A 19,710-nucleotide genomic window follows, 5' to 3' on the forward strand; every position below is an offset into this window, starting at 1 on the left:
CCGGAACCGGGAAAGGCTCGGAAAATGTACTCCATCGCTCGGCTAGTGAAGTGCGGGAGCAATGTTTATACCACCGGTTGTTAACATGCTTACTCTAGGAAGATTCGGAAAACCTAAAGTTGCGCGCCCCTCCTTTCTGCTCCGCAGCGCGCGAAGGCCGGGGACCGGACTGCGGCTGCGCACTGCGGACACGCTGCCGGCGCCCGGGGCCACGACGCTGACAACACGGGAGGCGCCGGCTGGCCCCCGGAGCCGAGAGAGGGCTGCCTGAGGCCCGGCTCCGCGGGGCGCACCGGCAGACAGCGGCGGGGCCGCGGCGAGCAGGCGGGGCCGGGGCGGCGCGTGGGCGCGGCGAGGCTGTCCCCGCCACGCACGCCGCTCGGCCTGGCGGCCGCGAGACGCAAGGGAGCAGCGCCGGGTGGGTGCAGCGGAGTGGGGGGTGACGGGTGGGCGGGCGCTCGCCTTCGCCTGAGTCGCTGCCCCCGCGCCGGCTGCCGCACCCGGAATTGTGAGGGGCGCAGCTCGGCCGGCTGGGCTCGGAGCGGGGAGCGGGGAGCGGGGAGCGGGGCGCGGAGCGGTGCGGACGGAGGCCGGCCGCAGAGGTAACGCGCCGGTTGGGCGCGGGGAGGGTTACGAATGCCCTGGCCGAGGCCGGGCTCGAGCGGCAGAGCGCCTGCGGCGCTTCGGTGTCGGAGACGGCCCGAGCCCCCTCACTGGGCAGTTGTCGTTGCGGTCCCGGGGCCGGCAAAACCGGGGAGGGCCGCGGCCGGGAAGGGCCTGGAGGGGGCTGGGCTGGCAGACAGACGAGCAGCCGAAGACCCGGCGGCAGGTGCCGGCCCCCTGTGATCCAACTCTTTCTCCTCAGCTCCACCTACTTTGGCCTGGACCCAGCTTCCAAGGGCTAAAAATATTGCCCGGAGACTCCTGAGTGGAATCAGATCGCCCTAAGTAGGGCACAACGCTGCAGAGGCGACATAGCTCCCCAGCCCCAGGGCTGGAGGAAGACTCCGGAGTCGCCGCTCCTGCCCACGCTCCGCCCGGCAGCTGGCGGCCCCACTCCGCCCGGCAGGCAGGCAAGTGCGGTCCGCGGGCGGTGGCGGAAGGCACTGGTTCTCTGAAGTTGCCCCACAACCGAGCAGCTGTGCCTAGCTTCTCCCTACCCAGGGGATCTTCTACATCAATCACTGTTGACTTCCAAGGGGGTCCCGTAAATGCTCTATAAGCAGAGGCTGAAAGTTACCCACTGCAGGAATCAGAACTAACAGGGAGAAGATGTAGGGCTCTTTATGTTAGAAACAGAAGCTGTGGCTTCTTCTTAAGTTCATTCTGCGTTTTTGAATAAGAGAGGAGCTGTGCCAGGCACTGTTTCTGGTGAGTCTGATCCAAGAGGGCAGGGAGAAAGGCTTTCTTGTGAGTCTCTTGGGGGATTTAGCTAGCTATATCCTTTAAATCAAAACAGATACCAGTTTGTTCCTCTCAAATTAGAAGCACATGGCCAGGGAGCCTGGACACCTACCTCCTTTAACTAACTGCCTGTGTTTTTTTTGTAGGCAAGCTCTGAGAGCGGCTGGTTATAATCAGGAAGTTGTATGGTGAACTCAGGAGTCACAGCTGGGAAGTTGTTATTCGGTTGTTTTTTATAGCATCTGCCTGGGAGAGAGCATCATCTCCATTCTAGGGGCAGAGCTGCTACCAGGACCAGGCAGGATTGGCCTCAGATGTGCCTCTTTCTATGCTTTTTGTATCTCAACCAAGAGAATACGATCCAGGTTGGGTCAGGATCCATAGCCAGTGTTTGGAAGTTTGGGGTTTAGTGCTTGGAAGTTTCCTTTCCTTTGGAGTCAGGCAAATAGGTGTTCCTCGAGAGCAGCCCTCAGGAACTCATTGGAGCATTTGGTGGAAAGACCTCCAAGGGGATTTTGCCTTCTGGAGCTACATCTGATGTCCCTCCAGCCAGGTGTGTGTGGAGGCCAGTATGAAGCTGAAAAAGCAGGTGACAGTGTGTGGGGCTGCTATCTTCTGCGTGGCTGTCTTCTCACTCTACCTCATGCTGGACCGAGTGCAGCATGATCCCACCCGACACCAGAATGGTGGGAACTTCCCCCGGGTGAGTCATGCCTGGCTGCTAATCTCTTTGTATACAAATCATCTGGGATCAGGTTATTGCCCCAGCTGGAGAGTCATGTCAGCCCAGAGCAGGAATATTCTAGAAACTCATAGCTGAAAACAATGATGGTAAAAAAAAAAGAATGGAGAGAAAAAATGGCAATATGTACTGTCACTTTGTCCTCCTGAATTCTTGGCAGACATTGCTAATGGATTGCAGCATTCTTTCCCACTAAGCCCCAGTGCAGTCCTTGTCAGCACGATGCTCCAGATAGGCAACGCCAATTGTTGCGAGTAGGTGTGGGAGATGAAATCTTTGCCAACTGTGAGTTGGAGAGTGAGGGTACTCCCAAACCGAGAGGATTACAGTTCTCCGTAGTGGTGTGCAACTCTTCCCTTGCCTGCCCAGAGCCATGCAGCCCTGTAGGCTCATGGTCCTACCTTTGATTGGGGAGGGCCTCAGGTGTTGGGCCCTATGCAGAGATCCTGTGACGTGAGGAGCTGGGCGTGACTGCTTTCTGGTTTTTTTGGCAGAGTCAAATTTCTGTGCTGCAGAACCGCATTGAACAGCTGGAGCAGCTGTTGGAGGAGAACCATGAAATCATCAGCCACATCAAGGACTCCGTCCTGGAGCTGACAGCCAACGTGGAGGGCCCACCTGCCCTGCTGCCCTACTATACGGCCAACAGCTCCTGGGTGGTGCCACCAGAGCCCCGGCCTAGCTTCTTCTCCATCTCTCCTCAAGACTGCCAGTTTGCTCTGGGGGGCCGGGGCCAGAAGCCAGAGCTGCAGGTAAGAGTCAGAGCTGGCAGGGACCCACGGTGGCCATGGCTGGGGCACTGAGCTGCTCTCCTGCCTGGCAGATGCTGACTGTATCAGAGGAGTTACCATTTGACAATGTGGATGGCGGCGTGTGGAAGCAAGGGTTTGACATCTCCTACAGCCCTCATGACTGGGACACTGAAGACCTGCAGGTGTTTGTGGTCCCACACTCTCACAATGACCCAGGTGAGTGCCCAGCAGACCTCTGGGAGCCGGGCTGTGGAGTAGGCTTTCTGACGGCAAAGATGAGGGAGAGTTGAAGAAGAGGGTGGCATCTTCAGGGGACCCTATGTTGGCTCCTCAGGCTGGATTAAGACCTTTGACAAGTATTACACCGAGCAGACCCAGCACATCCTTAACAGCATGGTGTCCAAGCTGCAGGAGGACCCCCGGCGGCGCTTCCTCTGGGCAGAAGTCTCCTTCTTCGCCAAGTGGTGGGACAACATCAATGCCCAAAAGAAAGCGGCAGTCCGAAGGCCAGTGCCAGTTGGGGAGCACGGGAGGGCTGTGGGCCCTAGGATGGGTGTGAGGTTGTCTCCTGGAGTTGTGGGTACCAAGGGGCCAGGGAGAGGCAAAGGGAACCATGTCAGAGATGAGGCATGATGGTAGAGGGGCCGGGACTGAGAAGACAAGAAGTGGTAGTTCAAATCAAAGTAGTGTGAACACAGTTGAAAAAAAAGCACAGGGCCTAGCCCCTGGAAGCACGGACAGAGGTCCAGGGCTAAGCAGAGCCAGGGCAGCATGGAGGTTGGCTGGAGGGAAGGGAGGGCACATGTCTATTTTCTTGGCCTTGGGTTCGGGTGAGCTGGCTCAGTGAGGCCAGTACACATAGGTCCTGGCATCTGGTTGGCAGGACTGAGCAAAGGGTCTCCACCCCACGCTGAGTGTGAGTCCTTAACTCTAGGCTGGTGGGAAACGGGCAGCTAGAGATTGCGACAGGAGGCTGGGTAATGCCGGATGAGGCCAACTCCCACTACTTTGCGCTGATTGACCAGCTCATTGAGGGACACCAGTGGCTGGAGAAAAACCTCGGTGAGTCTGGCTCATGAGTGGTAGTCTGCGCCCAGAGGACAGCAGGTGGCTATAAGGCATAGGAATAGGCAGAGGTGGTTCCTTTCTAGGCTAATTTTACCAGCATGGACCTGGTGTGACGGCAAGAGGGGAACTGGGGCCCCAGTACTGGGAGGCCAGGTTGTGAGGCATTCAGGCCTCTGGCTTCTGTGCCCCTGCCCAGGTGCAACCCCGCGCTCCGGCTGGGCAGTGGACCCTTTTGGACACAGCCCCACCATGCCTTATCTGCTGCGCCGCGCCAACCTGACCAGCATGCTGATTCAGAGGGTGCATTATGCCATCAAGAAGCACTTTGCTGCTACCCACAGCCTGGAGTTCATGTGGAGGCAGACCTGGGGTAAGGCCAGGTAGGGTGGAGGGGGTCACAGAGTAGTTCTCACTGGGAAAGGACAGGGATATCAGAAATAAGACCCATGTGCCCTTCCAAGCAGACCAACAAGCACTGGTGGAGACTGTCAGAAGCTCTCTCCTTCAGGTTAGGTGGGGATCACATCGATCTCTGGCCTCTACGGGGCCTGCTATCTGTCCCAGGGGTCTGAGCATACTGTCCCTTGGAGGAGCTGAGGGCTCCACAGCCCTCCCTGTGTCCTTACCCTTGGCCTGCATGTCCTCTGCCGCCTTAAGTCTAGCTCAGGCCTCACGCTCTATCAGGGCTGCCTTTAGCTGGAGCAGATGCCTGTCCTCCTGGCATCCCTGTGCCCAGGCTGACTGCCTGATGTGTCTTCCACAGACTCGGACTCCAGCACAGACATCTTTTGCCACATGATGCCCTTCTACAGCTATGATGTCCCCCACACATGTGGCCCAGATCCCAAGATCTGCTGCCAGTTTGATTTCAAGCGCTTGCCCGGTGGGCGCATCAACTGCCCTTGGAAGGTGCCGCCCCGGGCTATCACAGAGGAGAATGTGGCTGAGAGGTATGTGCTCGCAGCCCTAGAATGGGCGTGGTGGTGCCATTTTCCCTCAACAGAGGAGTCAGGAGAGCTGGCCTCTGGTCTGGGCTCTGCTGCATGGGGGAACTTCTGGTTCTACATCCATAAAATGGTGGAGGGTTCGGGCCCACAGCCGCTACAGTGGCAGCTCTTTTACTGCGTCTCCCAGGAAAACTAGAGTGGCTCAAAGGAACCACCTTTTCTAGAATGAGAACGTTTTCCAGTGTCCTAACAAACTGTCAGAGCCAGCAGACTGACTCAGAGGTGAATAATTCTCAAATCAGGTGCAGTGCCGTACAACCTTTAGCCTGGGATGCCTTTAAGCTCAGGCCTCCTGCCTTGGCTTGAAGTTGGCCAGGATCCTCAGTGCTCTGTGCATCCAGAATCCCATTCAGAGGCACATTGCATCCCACCCAGCAGCCTCCAGCCTCCAAAAAAGCAGACCTGTTTCCTTTGAGAGAATCCTTAGGGACCCCTAAAGACGTTGCTGAAATCAGCTCCCCCGGGAAAGGGTGGATTATGAGAGAGCTAAACAAACGATTTAGCCAGAACTGGATTGGTCTTAAGAATATAACAAGCTGAGAAGGGGAGATTGTAGCTCAGTGGTAAACCGCATGCTTAGCATGCACGAGGTCCTGGGTTCAATCCCCAGTACTTCGTCTAAGAATAAATAAATAAGTAAACCTAACTACCTCCCCCCACCAAAAAAAAAAAATATATATATATATATAACAAGTTGAACTGGTTTTCCTGTTGCAAGACTCTGATTTCCCTGATGTCCAAGAGGTGAAGCATGTGACCAAGAGAGAAAGAAAGTGGTCTTTTGTTTCCAGAATCCAGAAATCTGACTGCTGATTCCAAGCAAGAATTTAGGGCTTTTAAGGCATGATTTTTCTTAAAGCAGCAGCTGTGATCTACAGATGCCAGGCCAGGTTTAGAGAGCAAGTCTTTGGCGGTAACTTCATTTTCTTCTTTAAAAGGCTTGTGAGGCTGGTAAATTAGAGGAAAGTGGTATTTGATGAGTTCTTTCTTGAGAGCAAAGTGGAAAAGAACAAGCTGGACCAGTATGGTTAATAGATTAGTGGCTGGTTGAACTGTGACACCCGTAACATGCCTATCAGGTCGGTCTAAAAAGAGAAGAAGGCTTTAATGATATGCCACAGGGCTCTGGTTTTTATTGATTTTATTAGTGACTTGTATGAAAAAGAAAATAATAAACGTTTATATATAGTTCCTATAATGTGCCAGGCATTGTTCTGTTTAACAAATACTAGTTTGTTCAGTTCGTTTCAATTTTCGTAATACTATGATGGTAGTTACTGATGTTATCCTCATTTTATAGAAACTGAGGCCCAGAGAGGTTAAGTAACTTACTCAAGGTTGCGCAGCTGGTGCATGGGAGCTGGCATTGGTGAAGTCTGGCCCCCAAGTCTGGGCTCTTCTCTCCCACTAACTGGTAGGCAAAACAAAGCTGGAGTGTCAGAGTCAGGATCCCAAAAGATCTCAGTAGGTTGGCACGTGGGCCATATCTACCAGATAAAATTTATTAGATAAAAGTTAAGGCTCCACCCTTAGCTTCAGAAAACAGAGTAGGAAAATTCTGGATGAGAGAAGATCTTGCTGGGCTCTGTGCACGGAAAACATGGTCACTGATGTCAGCATGGCGGGGGCTGCCAAGCGCCTGTGTACTTACACAGCTCCCAGGGTGGCTCTGGCCAGATTGGAGGTGTGTGGCCTGTCTTGCCTTGGCGGGTCAGCCCACCCTGGACTCCCATATTCAGCGCTGGGCCCCGCACTCTAGGATCCTGGCAGATGGGCTGCTCAGAGAACTGCTGGTGAGCGGATTCTAAACCGTTGTGTAGGGACCAAATAGCTGGAGGAGCTGGCATGGTGGAGCCTGATGAGAAAGCACAGGGAATGTGAACACATCTTTTATATGTTTGAAGGATAGTCATGGGGAGGAAGGACCGATTTGTTCTGTGTGGTGTCCAAGGGCAGAACTGGGGCCAGGGAGTTGAAGCCATGCATCAGGAAGAACTCTCCAGTTGTCCAGAGAACACTGAGCTCCCTGGGACTGGGTTTCCCACCCCACAAGGTATCTGCCCACAAACTGAGTGACTCCGTGATGAGGATGTATCAGAGGGCTTCCTTCATGCTGGCTCTGCTCCTGATCCTGTGTGACCGAGACTTCATGCTGGGCCCATTCCCCTCCCCACCCACAGGGCAGGCCTGCTCCTGGACCAGTACAGGAAGAAGTCCCGGCTGTTCCGAAGCAACGTCCTCCTGGTGCCACTGGGCGATGACTTCCGATACGACAAGCCCCACGAGTGGGATGCCCAGTTCTTCAACTACCAGCGGCTCTTTGACTTCCTCAACAGCAAGCCTGACCTCCATGTGCAGGTGTGAGGGGCTGCTGAGCTGGGGAGGGGCCTCAGCGGTGCTGCAGCCCAGCCCTTCCTGTGAGGTTTCGTGCTCCGTGTTACCACTCCAAAGCAAGGGTTTGTTCCCAATTCTGGGGCAAGATTTCCCTTTTGTGTCACAGTTCTTTCCCAGGCTCCCCAGCTTCTGTGAGTCCCAGAAGGATAGGATGTACCGTGACTGCCCTCTGCGTAGGCAAAATCCCTGCCTTTAGCCCCCAGCCACAGTATTGGGAGCCGCAACTCTCAGCAGACTCTAAAACTGATGGAAGCGGGTTTTTGGGGTCCCCACAGGCCCAGTTTGGCACCCTCTCTGACTATTTTGACGCTCTATACAAGAGGACAGGGGTGGAGCCAGGGGCCCGGCCTCCAGGTTTTCCTGTGCTGAGCGGGGATTTCTTCTCCTACGCGGACCGGGAGGACCATTACTGGACAGGCTATTACACTTCCCGGCCTTTCTACAAGAGCCTGGACCGCGTCCTGGAAGCCCACCTGCGGTGAGACCTGCCCCCACTCCAAGCTGGAGTGAGTAGAGTAAGCCTTTGGGGTTTAAGGAAGGGCTGGATTGGCTCAGAAGGGGCTAAAAGGGCATGGAGACCAAGACAGGTGGAGAAGGGGTGGGAGGAAGAGGAGCGGGGCTTGCAGCGTGAGGGTGGCCCCGGGGAGCTGTGTGGGCAGGAGGCTGACTTCTCTCTCTGCACAGGGGGGCAGAGATTCTGTACAGCCTGGCTGTAGCTCACGCTCGCCGCTCCGGACTGGCAAGCCAGTACCCGCTCTCGAACTTCGCTCTTCTGACAGAAGCTCGGCGCACACTGGGGCTGTTCCAGCACCACGACGCCATCACTGGCACTGCCAAGGAGGCAGTAGTGGTGGACTATGGGGTCAGGTGGGAGCCCTTTCCTCTTTCCCATCAGCTCCAAGCCTCTGCCCATGATTCCCAAAAGGAGGATGCACCAAGAGCTCGTCCTGCTGGCAGGTGGACAGCCTCTCGGTGGTCATCTCTCCCATGGTCCCTCTCCTGCCCGCCCTCCCAGGCTTCTGCGCTCCCTTGTCAACCTGAAGCAGGTCGTCATTAATGCAGCTCACTATCTGGTGCTGGGGGACAAGGAAACCTACCACTTTGACCCTGAAGCGCCCTTCCTCCAAATGGTGAGCCCCGCTTCTGCATCTGCTCGGGGGGACCCTCTGGTGTGTTCAGTCCCGTGCCAAGAGCTGTGGTATGAACGTGTTGCTCCTTTTCCTCCCCGGTCCTGGGGTGAAAGATGTGTGCCCAGCCCAGCTGGTGGTCCTTGTCTGGGACAGGTGGGGGGCGGGGGAAGCAAGACTCCAAGTCGGGCTGAGCCCCATGATGGTTCTTCCCTTCCCAACCGCTTCATTCCAGGATGACACTCGCTTAAATCATGATGCACTACCAGAGCGTACAGTGATCCAGCTGGACTCCTCACCCAGGTGAGCCATGCCAAGCACAATGGCAGTCCCTCCCTGGCTCTAGGCACCCTCCCACCCCCACACCTGCTGAACCATCAAGGGACTCTTGGCCTGGCTGCCATTCCAGCTTCCACTGCCCCAGAGCAGTGGCCTCCTGGGTGAGTCTACCTTCTCCCACAGGTATGTGGTGCTATTCAACCCACTGGAACAGGAGCGGCTCAGCGTGGTGTCCCTGCTGGTCAGCTCACCCCGGGTGCGGGTCCTTTCAGAGGAGGGTCAGCCCCTGGCTGTGCAGATCAGCGCACACTGGAACTCTGCCACTGACATGGCCCCTGATGTCTACCAGGTGGGGCCCGGCCTCGGCCTTGTGTGCTGATCCTTGGCCTCTCCCTGGGGCCTCACTCTGCCCTTCTACACCAGCTTCCCACCCTCCTGCTTGTGGCCCTCTTACTCCCCAGGCTGGTGACAGGAGTCCTGGGGAGAGGGGTTGCCCCAAGGACAGTCATTCCTGGGATTTGAGTCTGTCCTTGAGAGGAAGGTGAAGTTTGGGATACTGTGATGATGGTAAAAGTGTCGATTATGTTGCCCCCTCATTTGTTCATTCAGCATATGTTTGTTGAAACCTTACTGTGTGGTTACCATTTCATAGTTTTTCAGATGTTCTTTGAGACTTGTGAATGTCTGACAAGGGGCAAGGAATATCGCCTCCCCTTTCAGTGGAGGCAACAGAGGTCCTGGTGGGTACAGGGACTTGATCAGGCTCTCAGGGCCTGAACCCCAGACCTGCGTCCAGAACTGACACCCATGCCGTGGCCCGCACTTTCTCACCCCTCCCATGCCCACAGGTGTCTTTGCCCGTCCGCCTGCCAGCCCTGGGCCTCGGTGTGCTGCAGCTGCACCTGGGCCTGGACGGGCCCCGCACCCTGCCCTCCTCTGTACGCATCTACCTGCACGGGCGGCAGCTGTCCATCAGCAGGCACGAGGCCTTCCCGCTGCGCATCATTGACTCTGGCACCAGCGACTTCGCCCTTAGCAACCGCTACATGCAGGTCTGGTTCTCAGGCCTTACTGGGCTCCTCAAGGTAAAGGGCCAGGGGCTGGAAGCCAGAGGAGGGCACGCATGTCGGGGGGTCGTGCCAAGCTGCCTCTGCCTGGAAGCCTGCTGCCACCTGACTGAGGGTGGACCAAGGAGCGGGCCTTCTCAGTTCTGAGCTGACAGCACAGGGAAGTGGGCTTGGCTCCTTGGGGAAATACGTCCATGCCCTCCCAGGGGGCAAGCCTGACATGCTGGTGTGGGGCCAGGGGTCAGGGCTGTGTTTCTTGGCAGAGCATCCGAAGGGTGGACGAGGAGCAGGAGCAGCGGGTAGACATGGAGTTCCTCATCTATGGCACCCGCACATCCAAAGACAAGAGTGGAGCCTACCTCTTCCTGCCTGATGGCGAGGCCAAGGTACCCTAAAGACACTGCACACCCCAGCGGGCCCTGGGAGCCTCGTGAGCAGAAGGCACTAGGAGATGTGAATTAAAGTTCACATGCAATAAGGAAGGGCATGGGCCTTCCTCCAGGGTGACCCCAGCCTGCCGGGGTGCCTCACCCATGCTATCCCTGGTGGGTATAGAGGGCTGAGGAATACCACCTGGGGGCCTGGGCCCGGCTCAGCCACGGGTCTCAGCCCAGAGCCTACTGGGAACACGTCCTGCCTGACCATGGGCTGGTACCCCCCTGCTTTGTACTCCGTGCTGTGGGTTCAGCTGCCACTTGCTCTTTCCCCAGCCCTACGTCCCCAAGGACCCCCCTGTGCTGCGCGTCACAGAAGGCCCTTTCTTCTCAGAGGTGGTTGCCTACTACGAGCACGTTCACCAGGTGGTCCGGCTTTATAACCTGCCAGGTTAGCCTCACCAATGAGGAAGGCTGGGAAGGAAGTGTGGGCTCTGTAGGCTGTGACATGCTCTTCCTCCTGCCCAACAAATGTATCATTGGAGACAAGAATGACACCTAATTCTCTCAGAGTAGGGGTTGTCCAGAAATGCTGGGAATTGCCTGGGATTGGGCTGTGACTCACCCTCACGCCACTCAGCCCCTCCCGCTGTCCTGTGCCCAGGGGTGGAGGGGCTGTCTCTGGACGTGTCATTACTGGTGGATATCCGGGACTACGTCAACAAGGAGCTGGCCCTGCGCATCCAGACGTACATCCACAGCCAGGGCACCTTCTTCACGGACCTCAACGGCTTCCAGGTGATGGCCAGGGCCTGGGAGACCCCATGGAGCAGAACTTGAGCTGTTTACTGCCTCTTTCACAGGCCCCGGTGGGTGGTCTGCCACAACAGAGGAGGAGGAATCAGAGTCAAGAGTGATAAGGGGCTCAGATAGCGCCCGGACACTCTGATCTGCTGGCCTTGCCCCACAGGTGCAGCCCCGGCGGTATCTGAAGAAGCTGCCCCTGCAGGCCAACTTCTACCCCATGCCAGTCATGGCCTACCTCCAGGATGCACAGAACCGCCTAACGCTGCACACTGCCCAGGCCCTGGGCGTCTCCAGCCTCCACGATGGTGAGTGGGGAACAGGCGCTGTGTGGAGGGTGGAAGGCAAGGTTGAGAAGCTCATCCCTGACTCCCAGGCCTGTCCCCTTTGCAGGCCTCCCCACTCTCCAGTCTATGCAAACCATTAATAGCTCCTGTCAGTCACACACCAGCAGGCCTTAGAGGAAGGCAGCCGCCTGCCGTCACCCTTCCCCTGGTGTAAGCAGCTGTGGAGGTGACTGGGGTGGGGGGGGGGTAGGTGGCCTATTGGATCCACTCCAGAAGCATCAGGGTGTTGGGTGATTTCAAGTGTGCAACCCCCTTCTCCTGGTCAGGGGTGGGAGTAGGGGAAGTTGGAAAAGTATGTTCAGCGTTATAATGAAATACTTAGCAAAGGAGAAAAGTACATCCTGCTTTCCTACTAGTGGTCATTAAAAGAGAGAATGACATTCTTAAGAGTCAAAACCAGGACATGAGGAGACTGACCTGGAACTGGTCACACCGGGTCAGCCCAGGTGGCTCTCGTATCCTCAGGATAAAGTGAATAGTTTGCACTTAGAGGCCTTGGAGGCCTTCAGATCATCCATATTGGGGATGGAAACTTTGTGCAGGGGTGAGCCAAGAGTGCCCAGTCCAGGCTCTGCGGGGTCCTGTGGTGAGCACAGTAGGGACCTGACTCCCTGCTGGAAGCAGTGTGGCTCTGCTGCCTCTTTGCCCAGGTCACCTTGGCTATAAAATTCCTAATCCAGTCCAGTGTCCCCAGTTGGTTCTCTCTGCCCTTCTGGAAAAACGTGCTAAGTGATTGTTTTATATGCAGGGAGTCCATTTTAGAATTTTGGGGTGTCTTTCTGTGGTTGCTCAGGGCTGGGGAGATAGGAGGGCAGATAGAGCCATCTATGTGGGCTCCTTTCAAGAGATTCTTAAAAAACAGGTGCTGGGAAAAATCCTCATCCCAATGTATGTCAGCTTTGCAGAGAGTCCCTTTCCCAAGCATATTTTAAAAAGAAAGCAGAGGTGATCATCTGCCACCTCTTGTCCCCAGGGCAACCCCAGATGACCTGTGTCTCTGCCTGACAAGCCATCTGGCTGTCCTCTCTCAGCCCTCCTTTTGACAGCTGCAGTGGGCAGAGCTGGAGACCACGTGTTCTAGTCCCAACAAAATCTGCCCACCCTGAGAAAACCTGCCCCAGGCCAGGGCCTCTGCAGCAGCTGCTGTTGGCTGATGATGGGGTTTTGTGTTTGCTGTTTACTTCATTTCATGCAGCCAGTCTAGAGACGGCTCCCTGCCTGGGCACCCAGGCCAGCCCTACTCCTGAGCCACAGAGCACAGGTGGTTAACTGCCAGGGTCAGGCTGCCTGCTCTGGGCTCTTGTTTCCTCCCCTGTGAAACCAGTCTGGCACTAAGCCCCTTCCAGCTCCAGGTTCCACAGCTGCTTTGTCCCCTGAAGGACTCAGCTTCCAGCCAGCTCCCTGAGCTTTCCCCTCGGGCCTGTGGTTGGGGTTCTTCTTCCAGAGGTTGGTGTCTGGGGGTGAGGGAGGCAGGCTGGGGGCTCACAGTTAACTTCCCCAGGCCAGCTGGAGGTGATCTTGGACCGGCGACTAATGCAGGACGACAACCGGGGCCTGGGCCAAGGGCTCAAGGACAACAAGAGAACTTGCAACCATTTCCGTCTCCTGTTGGAACGGCGAACCGCGGGCAGGGAGGTAAGTTCTGGGCCTCCCCTGAAGGAGCCAGGTCAGGCTAGGCTCCTTGGGTGGCCCTGGGGTTCCAGTCTGGGCTTGAGGAACGTACTGGAGGTGGGCAAGGGACAGTGAGAGTAGGGCCTGCTCCCCGGGGCGGCGGGGAGTGTGTCTGCGCTGTGCTGCTGCATCTCACGGAGCGCCCCTCTCCCACAGCACCCTGTCACCCTATCGCCTGTGCCCTCCTCATGCTCATCTCCCGCCTTCCCAACCCCATGTCCTCTAACCCTTTCTGCTCCGACCCAGCTCATCTCATGGCTTTCTTTGCCCCCACCAGCCTGGCTTTTTCTCCAAACTGGCAGCCATGCTTAGGGGCTTGATCTTTCACAACAGCAGGAGCAGGAACCAAGAGGTAAGGGCCAGCAATGGGGTGCTGAACTAGTGTTAGCGATTCGTAGCCAGAGTTGGAGCCTGTGGATGGCAGAGTCTGCTGCTCAGTGTCCCACATCTGGGGCTCAGTCACTCATCAAATAGCTGCTGTGCTGTAAGGACTGAGAGGGACACAAATGCATAAGATATTAACTCTGCTCTCTGGGAATCCTCTCGTGAGTAGGGGTTGGGGACAAGCTATGTGTGTGAAAATATAAGGTAGAAAATGGGTGCGTGCACTGGTCCTGAGAACGTAGTGGGCCAAGGGGATCAAGGACAACTTCCTGGAGGATGGTGTCATCCATTCGCATCTTCGATGAATGGGAGTCTGCCCTACACACTTGAACCAAGGCACAGGATAGGAGGCAGGAAAGACAATGTGAGCGGGGAATGGCCATGAGTTCATTCAGCTAGACTACAGCTGCCTGTCCAGTGTGAGAACCACTAGCCACAAATGGCTATTTAACCATATTAAAACTAAGTACAATAACAAATTCAGTTCTTCATTTAAACTAGCTACACTTCGGGTGATCGATAGCCACATGTGGTGTCTACTGTGTTAGTGCAGATATAGGATATTTCCATGATTGTAGTGAGCTCTAATGGCCAGTGCTGGGCTGCCATCGGTGGGTAGGTTGGGGCAGACAGTAGTGGGCCTTGAATGCCTGGTGAAGAGTATGGATTTCCTCCTAGAGGCCAGTGAAGGATCTGAGCTGGGAGGGAGACACTGTTTGGACTCTGCCGTAAGCAGTTCAGTCCAACAGCAGGGAGTAGGATGGATCTTCAGGGAGACGGGAGCAGATGTGACAGGTTAAAGGCTATTCAAGCAGGAAATGTTGGTGACTTGAACTAAGCTTTGGGAGGTAGAAGCTGGGGCTGTTTGTGAGGACGCTGCTCAGTGGGAATGGAGATCGTGGCTGAGGGAAATGAGAGATTATGGACAATAGGAAGGAGGGTGGCACTAGGGACAGAAATCCAGAATGTGGAAGAGTAGCTGCCATGGAAGAAAGTTCAGCTTAGGCCTGTGAGTGTGATGTCAGGTCAGCCATCTATCATGTCATCCTCAGGCGGCACAGCTGTGGGGACCCTGGGGCCCAAGAATCAGGGCTGGTGCTGTGGATCCTGAGTCATGCTTGAAACCATGGGGTTGCCCCGAGGACTTTCTCCATCAGAGGCCCATCTTCCATGATGAAGCATCTGTCTGTCTTTTTTTCCATCTTCCTCCCTGCACTGAGAATTCTGTGTGATAGAGACACTGCTGATGGGAGTGTGTTGCTCATGATAGTGTTACGGAAGCAAAACCCAACAGAGTTAGAGGAGAAATGGCCAGTGAAGTAGCCCTTTCTCAGTCATTTGAGATGGGAAGTGACTGTACTTATAAGGGTCCTGGGGTCAGGCACCCCTGTATCCGGACACATCAGAGAGGTTCCTTCCAAAGGAACTGACCTGGATGTGCTTTTATCCTCACCCTCACCTTCTCCCGGCTCCACGTCTTCACCCACATCTCGGACCAATCTTTCAGGTCCAAGATGGCCTGTCTACCAGCTACCCGTCCCTCCTAAGCCACCTGACCTCCATGTACCTGAACACCCCTGTGCTTGCCCTGCCCGTGGCCAAGAGGCAGCTCCCAGGCCCTGCTCTGCGCTCATTTCATCCTCTGGCCTCCTCAGTGCCCTGTGACTTCCACCTGCTCAACCTGCGTACACTGCAGGCTGAGGTGAGTATCCTGCTGGGCACTGTACCTCCGGGACCAAATCCTGGCCTTTCGTCCCCTGGGCTCCTCCCTGTCCCAGTCCTGCCTTCTGGGCAGAGGTGCTGCTGCACCTGTGAGCCCTGCAGAGACCCCCTGCCCCCACTGCCCTTCGTGTGTCGGTTATCCAGGACGACAGCCTGCCCTCAGCAGAAACTGCACTCATCTTACACCGCAAGGGTTTTGACTGTGGCCTTGAGGCCAAGAACTTGGGCTTCAACTGCACCACAAGCCAAGGCAAGGTGAGCAGGCCCCAGATGTGGGAAGGGAGCCCCTGATGAGAGGAGGGCAGGGAAACGGAGCATCTGGGGATGGCAGGCTAAGCGAGCTTGGTGACGCTGCAACGAGGAGGTTACTCTGGGGCCTTATGGAGAGAATGGAGAAGCTGTCAACATTTGTTTTCAAAGCCTCTGAGGCCTGGCAGGGGCCAGTTCCAGACGCAGCATACAGATGGAGAACTTCGGTTCCATGAGTAGGTACTTCTGTCAAACAATTGGAAACACCAGAAATTAAAAACCAAAGTTCATCACGCTGTTACCTTGTAAGCTCTATTCATTGTTTAAGCCAGCAAACGCTAGCACTGATAAATGCCTCCGTGCGCTGGGTGCCAGTGACTCAAGTGAATCAAGATATGGTCCCTGTCCTAAGGAGCTCCCAGTCAGTGCCACAGTTCCTATCCTAAGGTCCACAGATAGGCTTCCGGGTTGAGTGAACTCATGTGTGTGTGTGGGCACCTTGCTGCGGAGAGGGCCCGTAGCTTCTGTGAGGTTCACACAGGTTACGTAGAGGAAGAGCGTCACCATCAAGTGTTCCGGCGCCCGCACTGCCCTGCACCTTCTGTCCTCCCCACAGGTGGCCCTGGGGAGCCTTTTCCATGGCCTGGATGTGGTTTTCCTGCAGCCAACCTCCCTGACGTTGCTGTACCCTCTGGCCTCACCCTCCAATGGCACTGACATCTATTTGGAGCCCATGGAGATAGCCACCTTTCGCCTCCGCTTGGGCTAGGCTTCTTGTGGCCTGAAGAGAACGTTCATCCACAGAGACTGCCTCCTCACATAAGGTCGGGGTGGACGAGCCACACTGGGTATCCTGTCCCGATCTACCTCTCAGAACTGTGACAGACTGGGCTCTGCCCTCATTTTCTGTTTATTGTGGCTTCTGTGTTTGGGGGCAACCCATAAGCCCACTGTTGGGTGGGTGGGGCAGACGCCAGTGAGATGCAGGAGGGAAGGCCCTTGGTCAGAGTGAGCAGTGCCGGCCCTGCTTTGGGTTATGAGTATATCCACCTAGTTGGGCACAGGCTCAAACACCTGTCCTTTCCCCCAAATGGGATGGAGGAGAAGCAGGGGAGGTCAAGTGGGTAACAGCCCAGCATCAGGGTCCCCGTAGGCGAGAGCTGGCTCTAGGGGAGTCCTGTGGTTATATAAAGACCACAGGTCCTGGTGTGATGAGCAGGAGCAGAGTGAAGCCAGGAGGTGGGGAAGGGGACCGAGAGTTAGCAGTGGGGTGGAGGAGTAGAAGGAATCGCTGCTTTCTGTGACTGCTCCTCTCTAAGTGCTCCCTGACCTGCACACCCTGGCCAGGGCTACAGAGTGGCAGGAAGGATTCATGAAGACCGTCATGGCCAGAGGTCATAGGACACTTCAGGTACCAAAACCCCATCTCAAACTGGCATCTCGGTCTCTGTTGATTTGTGGGATGGTGGCAGGGGCACAGAGGTTCTTCATCCTACTTGACTTCTCTTTGGTTCCTGCACTCTGTGCACCTCTGTCCCCAGGAGCTCCTCCCTGTCATGGGGATGTTTGATTGGGCATATTTCCTTTCCCTGGAAAGAAAGTGAAGCCTCTAGGACCCGGTGTGGTGGGGAACTTGAGAAGGCTTTCAGCACCGTCTCTATGGTCAGGCATGAAGCTTCACCCACGTACATCCTTCTACTGGAGTATTCGATTTCTAGTGCAGGGACGAGGAATATGTAGATGAAATTAGGAGGCACTGTGGCTACTTATCAGCCTTCATCAAAGCTTCGGTTAATAGAGCAAAATTTATGATAGTCTGTATAGATGCTGAAATGATACTGGGTAAAATTTAAAATCTATCCCTTATTAAACGCTTAGTAAGTTAAGGTTAGAAAGAAACATCCTAATCGAGATAAAGGTGTCTCTGTCTGAAACCGGCAGTCACTGGCATTCTAAAGAGTCAAACAACACAGGCACTCCCAGTCAAGTCAGAAGCTGGCCAAGGACATACTGTTACTTAGCCATGTTCTGGCACTGCTAACCCCTGCAGTGGCGCAGATGAAAGAGGGGAGGAAGAGTTACAGCTGTCATTATTTGCAGACGACAGAATGGCCAACCTATACAGCCTAAAAGAATCAGCTGAATTAAGAGCATCCCTTGAGTCTACCCAAACGATGCACATCACATTCCTGTACAAATTCTGTTCTCTCCAAATAAAGTCAATGTACTCCAGTGAGATTGGATACTTTTTGGAATTTGATAGGTTCTAAAGTTCATTTAGAAGAGGAAATGTGTGAGAATACTAAGGAAATTATGAATGACAGTGTGTCAGAGCAGTGGTGCTGAGGCAGGTAAGAGGCACTTGTCCCATGGGACTTCTCAAAGGACTCTCGATCAACCATGAGTTCAGTCATTGTGACCTGGAAGTGGGATCAGGCTGCTGGAACCAAAGGGACAGCCCAGCAACAGACCCAGGTGGAAGGGGATTTGGTATAGAACACAAGGAGTATTTTAAGTGGGAAAAGATGGATTATTTAATAAATACTACTTCAAGACAACTGCCTAGCCATTAAAGTAAGAGATCTCTACCTCACAGTTTCCACAAAAATTAGCTCCAGAGGGAAAACCCAGAAAACTAAACTACAAAATTACTGAGAAAAATACAGGATATTTTTGTACCTCTGGTGTAGGAAGGTCTTTTCTACACATAACGTGAAACTTAAAAGCTATAATAAGGGAGAAGATAAACAGGTTTTACCACCAAAAATATATTGAAAGTTTCTACATGATGGAAACCATAAAGGTTAAAACACAAATGACTGATGTGGGAGAAAATATTTGCAGCCCTTAAAAAAATCAGTGAGTACAGTTACTTTAGGAGAAGAGCTTGCTCCTTAGAGCAAGTCACTGGGGACTGGTAAGCAGTCACCTAAAGATTCAAGAGTGACCAGCTGAGTTCTTCCAGATCATCCAGGGTCCTTGCAGCACCAGGCCAGGGCGCGTCAATATCATAGTGGAAGATTGTCAGTGTGAAGTGCTTAGCCCGGTGCCTGGTGCATCTAAAAGCTCAGTAAATATAAGCTACAATCATATTAGTAAAGGACGCTAAACAGTTACACTACAGTAGGTGTTATTTGCTAGTATAATATAATTTATAATCAAATGGTATAGAAGAATCTGTGAACCCCTAGGCAATTAGCAGAATAAAGCCTAATTCTCTTTGGAGGTCTTAGATGTGCAATGAAATTATTCATCTACCAGGAACTAAAATGTTTACTCCTAACACTGGCCTTTTAGAACTATGTAAGGCAGCATTGCTCAAGGTGTGGTCCAGAATCACCAGAATTGCTTATTGAAATCCCAGCTTTCTGGCCTGTCCTGACCACGGCTGCTCCTTTAGCCTTGGTGCTGGAATGGGTATCTGTGCAGCAGAGCCATGGATCCCGGAGACTGAATTGTAAAAAGAGCAGGAAACAAAATCTCCCTTTAGTGCACAGAGGGAAAAGCAGATTCCTTGGCACAATTTATTGAACCAATAGCTGGGCATAGGGGCCAAAGAATCTGCCATTTTAAACAAGCTCCCAGGTGAGTCTTTTGCACATGTAATTTGGAAATGGGCCGACTATTTTAAGGCTAGCAGCAACCCTTTCCCACGGAGTTCTGACACTGAGGCCTCACAGGTTTGGGGGTTACAGTCAAAACTGAAATCAGGGCATAACACAGAAGCAACTTCAACCACTGGAAAGGGGCAGGATTCCGTTCTACAACTCTCCATCTGCTTAGAACCATTCTGTTTCCATGAAGAAGGGAGGGCTGTATGGCCAGCATGGACCATGAGAAGAAAGGCAGACTCAAACTATGTAAAAGCTGGGTCTCCCAGAGCAGGGTGGGCCAGGCCCAGACAGCGCTCCAATTTGGCTTGCCTAGGGGATGGGTATAACCATGAGCACCTGTGTGGAGAGAATGGCATCTTTACCTGAAATTGACCTGCTTACTACACTGCCTGTCACTGTAGTTAGCTAATGACACTTGTGCACGCATAGAGGGAGAAATCACAGTGTGGGTGGTAGGAATGAGACTTACCATCCAAAAGAGAGATCTCTGAACCAATTTTTGTTTTTCCCTAACAAAGCTATGTACAAAGAACAAACACTTCAAGGGGCAATTTTCATAGAAGTGATAGAGAAGAAACCAGTTCCTTCACAACAAACCTCAATTTTACTTAGGGTCAGTGGGAAATCTGATTTGATCATAACAGTTGCCGGGACCAAGTGATTCTGCAGAGAGTCTCCATCCATGTTTGCTCTGACTTTAGACCT

The 19,710-nt window shown here is 54.1% G+C and overlaps 1 protein-coding gene across 7 annotated transcripts; it reads left to right on the top strand.

Annotated features, from left to right (window-relative positions):
* Positions 1–17,949, top strand: MAN2A2 (mannosidase alpha class 2A member 2). 7 transcript variants are annotated; one of them, XM_032468874.1, is made up of 25 exons: positions 1–418; positions 866–1,073; positions 1,954–2,107; positions 2,641–2,898; positions 2,970–3,114; positions 3,233–3,404; positions 3,833–3,960; positions 4,163–4,336; positions 4,730–4,916; positions 7,154–7,331; positions 7,643–7,845; positions 8,052–8,234; positions 8,383–8,497; positions 8,730–8,797; positions 8,957–9,122; positions 9,622–9,858; positions 10,104–10,226; positions 10,551–10,665; positions 10,879–11,012; positions 11,185–11,326; positions 12,867–13,000; positions 13,314–13,388; positions 14,928–15,122; positions 15,287–15,397; positions 16,008–17,949. In XM_032468874.1, exons 3-25 carry the CDS (start codon positions 1,976–1,978, stop codon positions 16,158–16,160), a joined length of 3,528 nt encoding a protein of 1,175 aa, XP_032324765.1. In that variant the 5' UTR covers positions 1–418; positions 866–1,073; positions 1,954–1,975; the 3' UTR covers positions 16,161–17,949. The 7 variants fall into 7 exon arrangements, with proteins under 7 accessions (XP_032324765.1, XP_032324763.1, XP_032324764.1 ...); XM_032468869.1 differs by lacking the exon at positions 13,314–13,388 and having other exon boundaries at positions 3–418; XM_032468870.1 differs by lacking the exon at positions 13,314–13,388 and having other exon boundaries at positions 3–418; positions 1,958–2,107.
* Positions 17,950–19,710: the final 1,761 nt, after the last annotated feature.

Source organism: Camelus ferus, chromosome 27, assembly GCF_009834535.1.
Source record: "Camelus ferus isolate YT-003-E chromosome 27, BCGSAC_Cfer_1.0, whole genome shotgun sequence".
Taxonomy (NCBI): Eukaryota; Metazoa; Chordata; class Mammalia; order Artiodactyla; family Camelidae; genus Camelus; species Camelus ferus.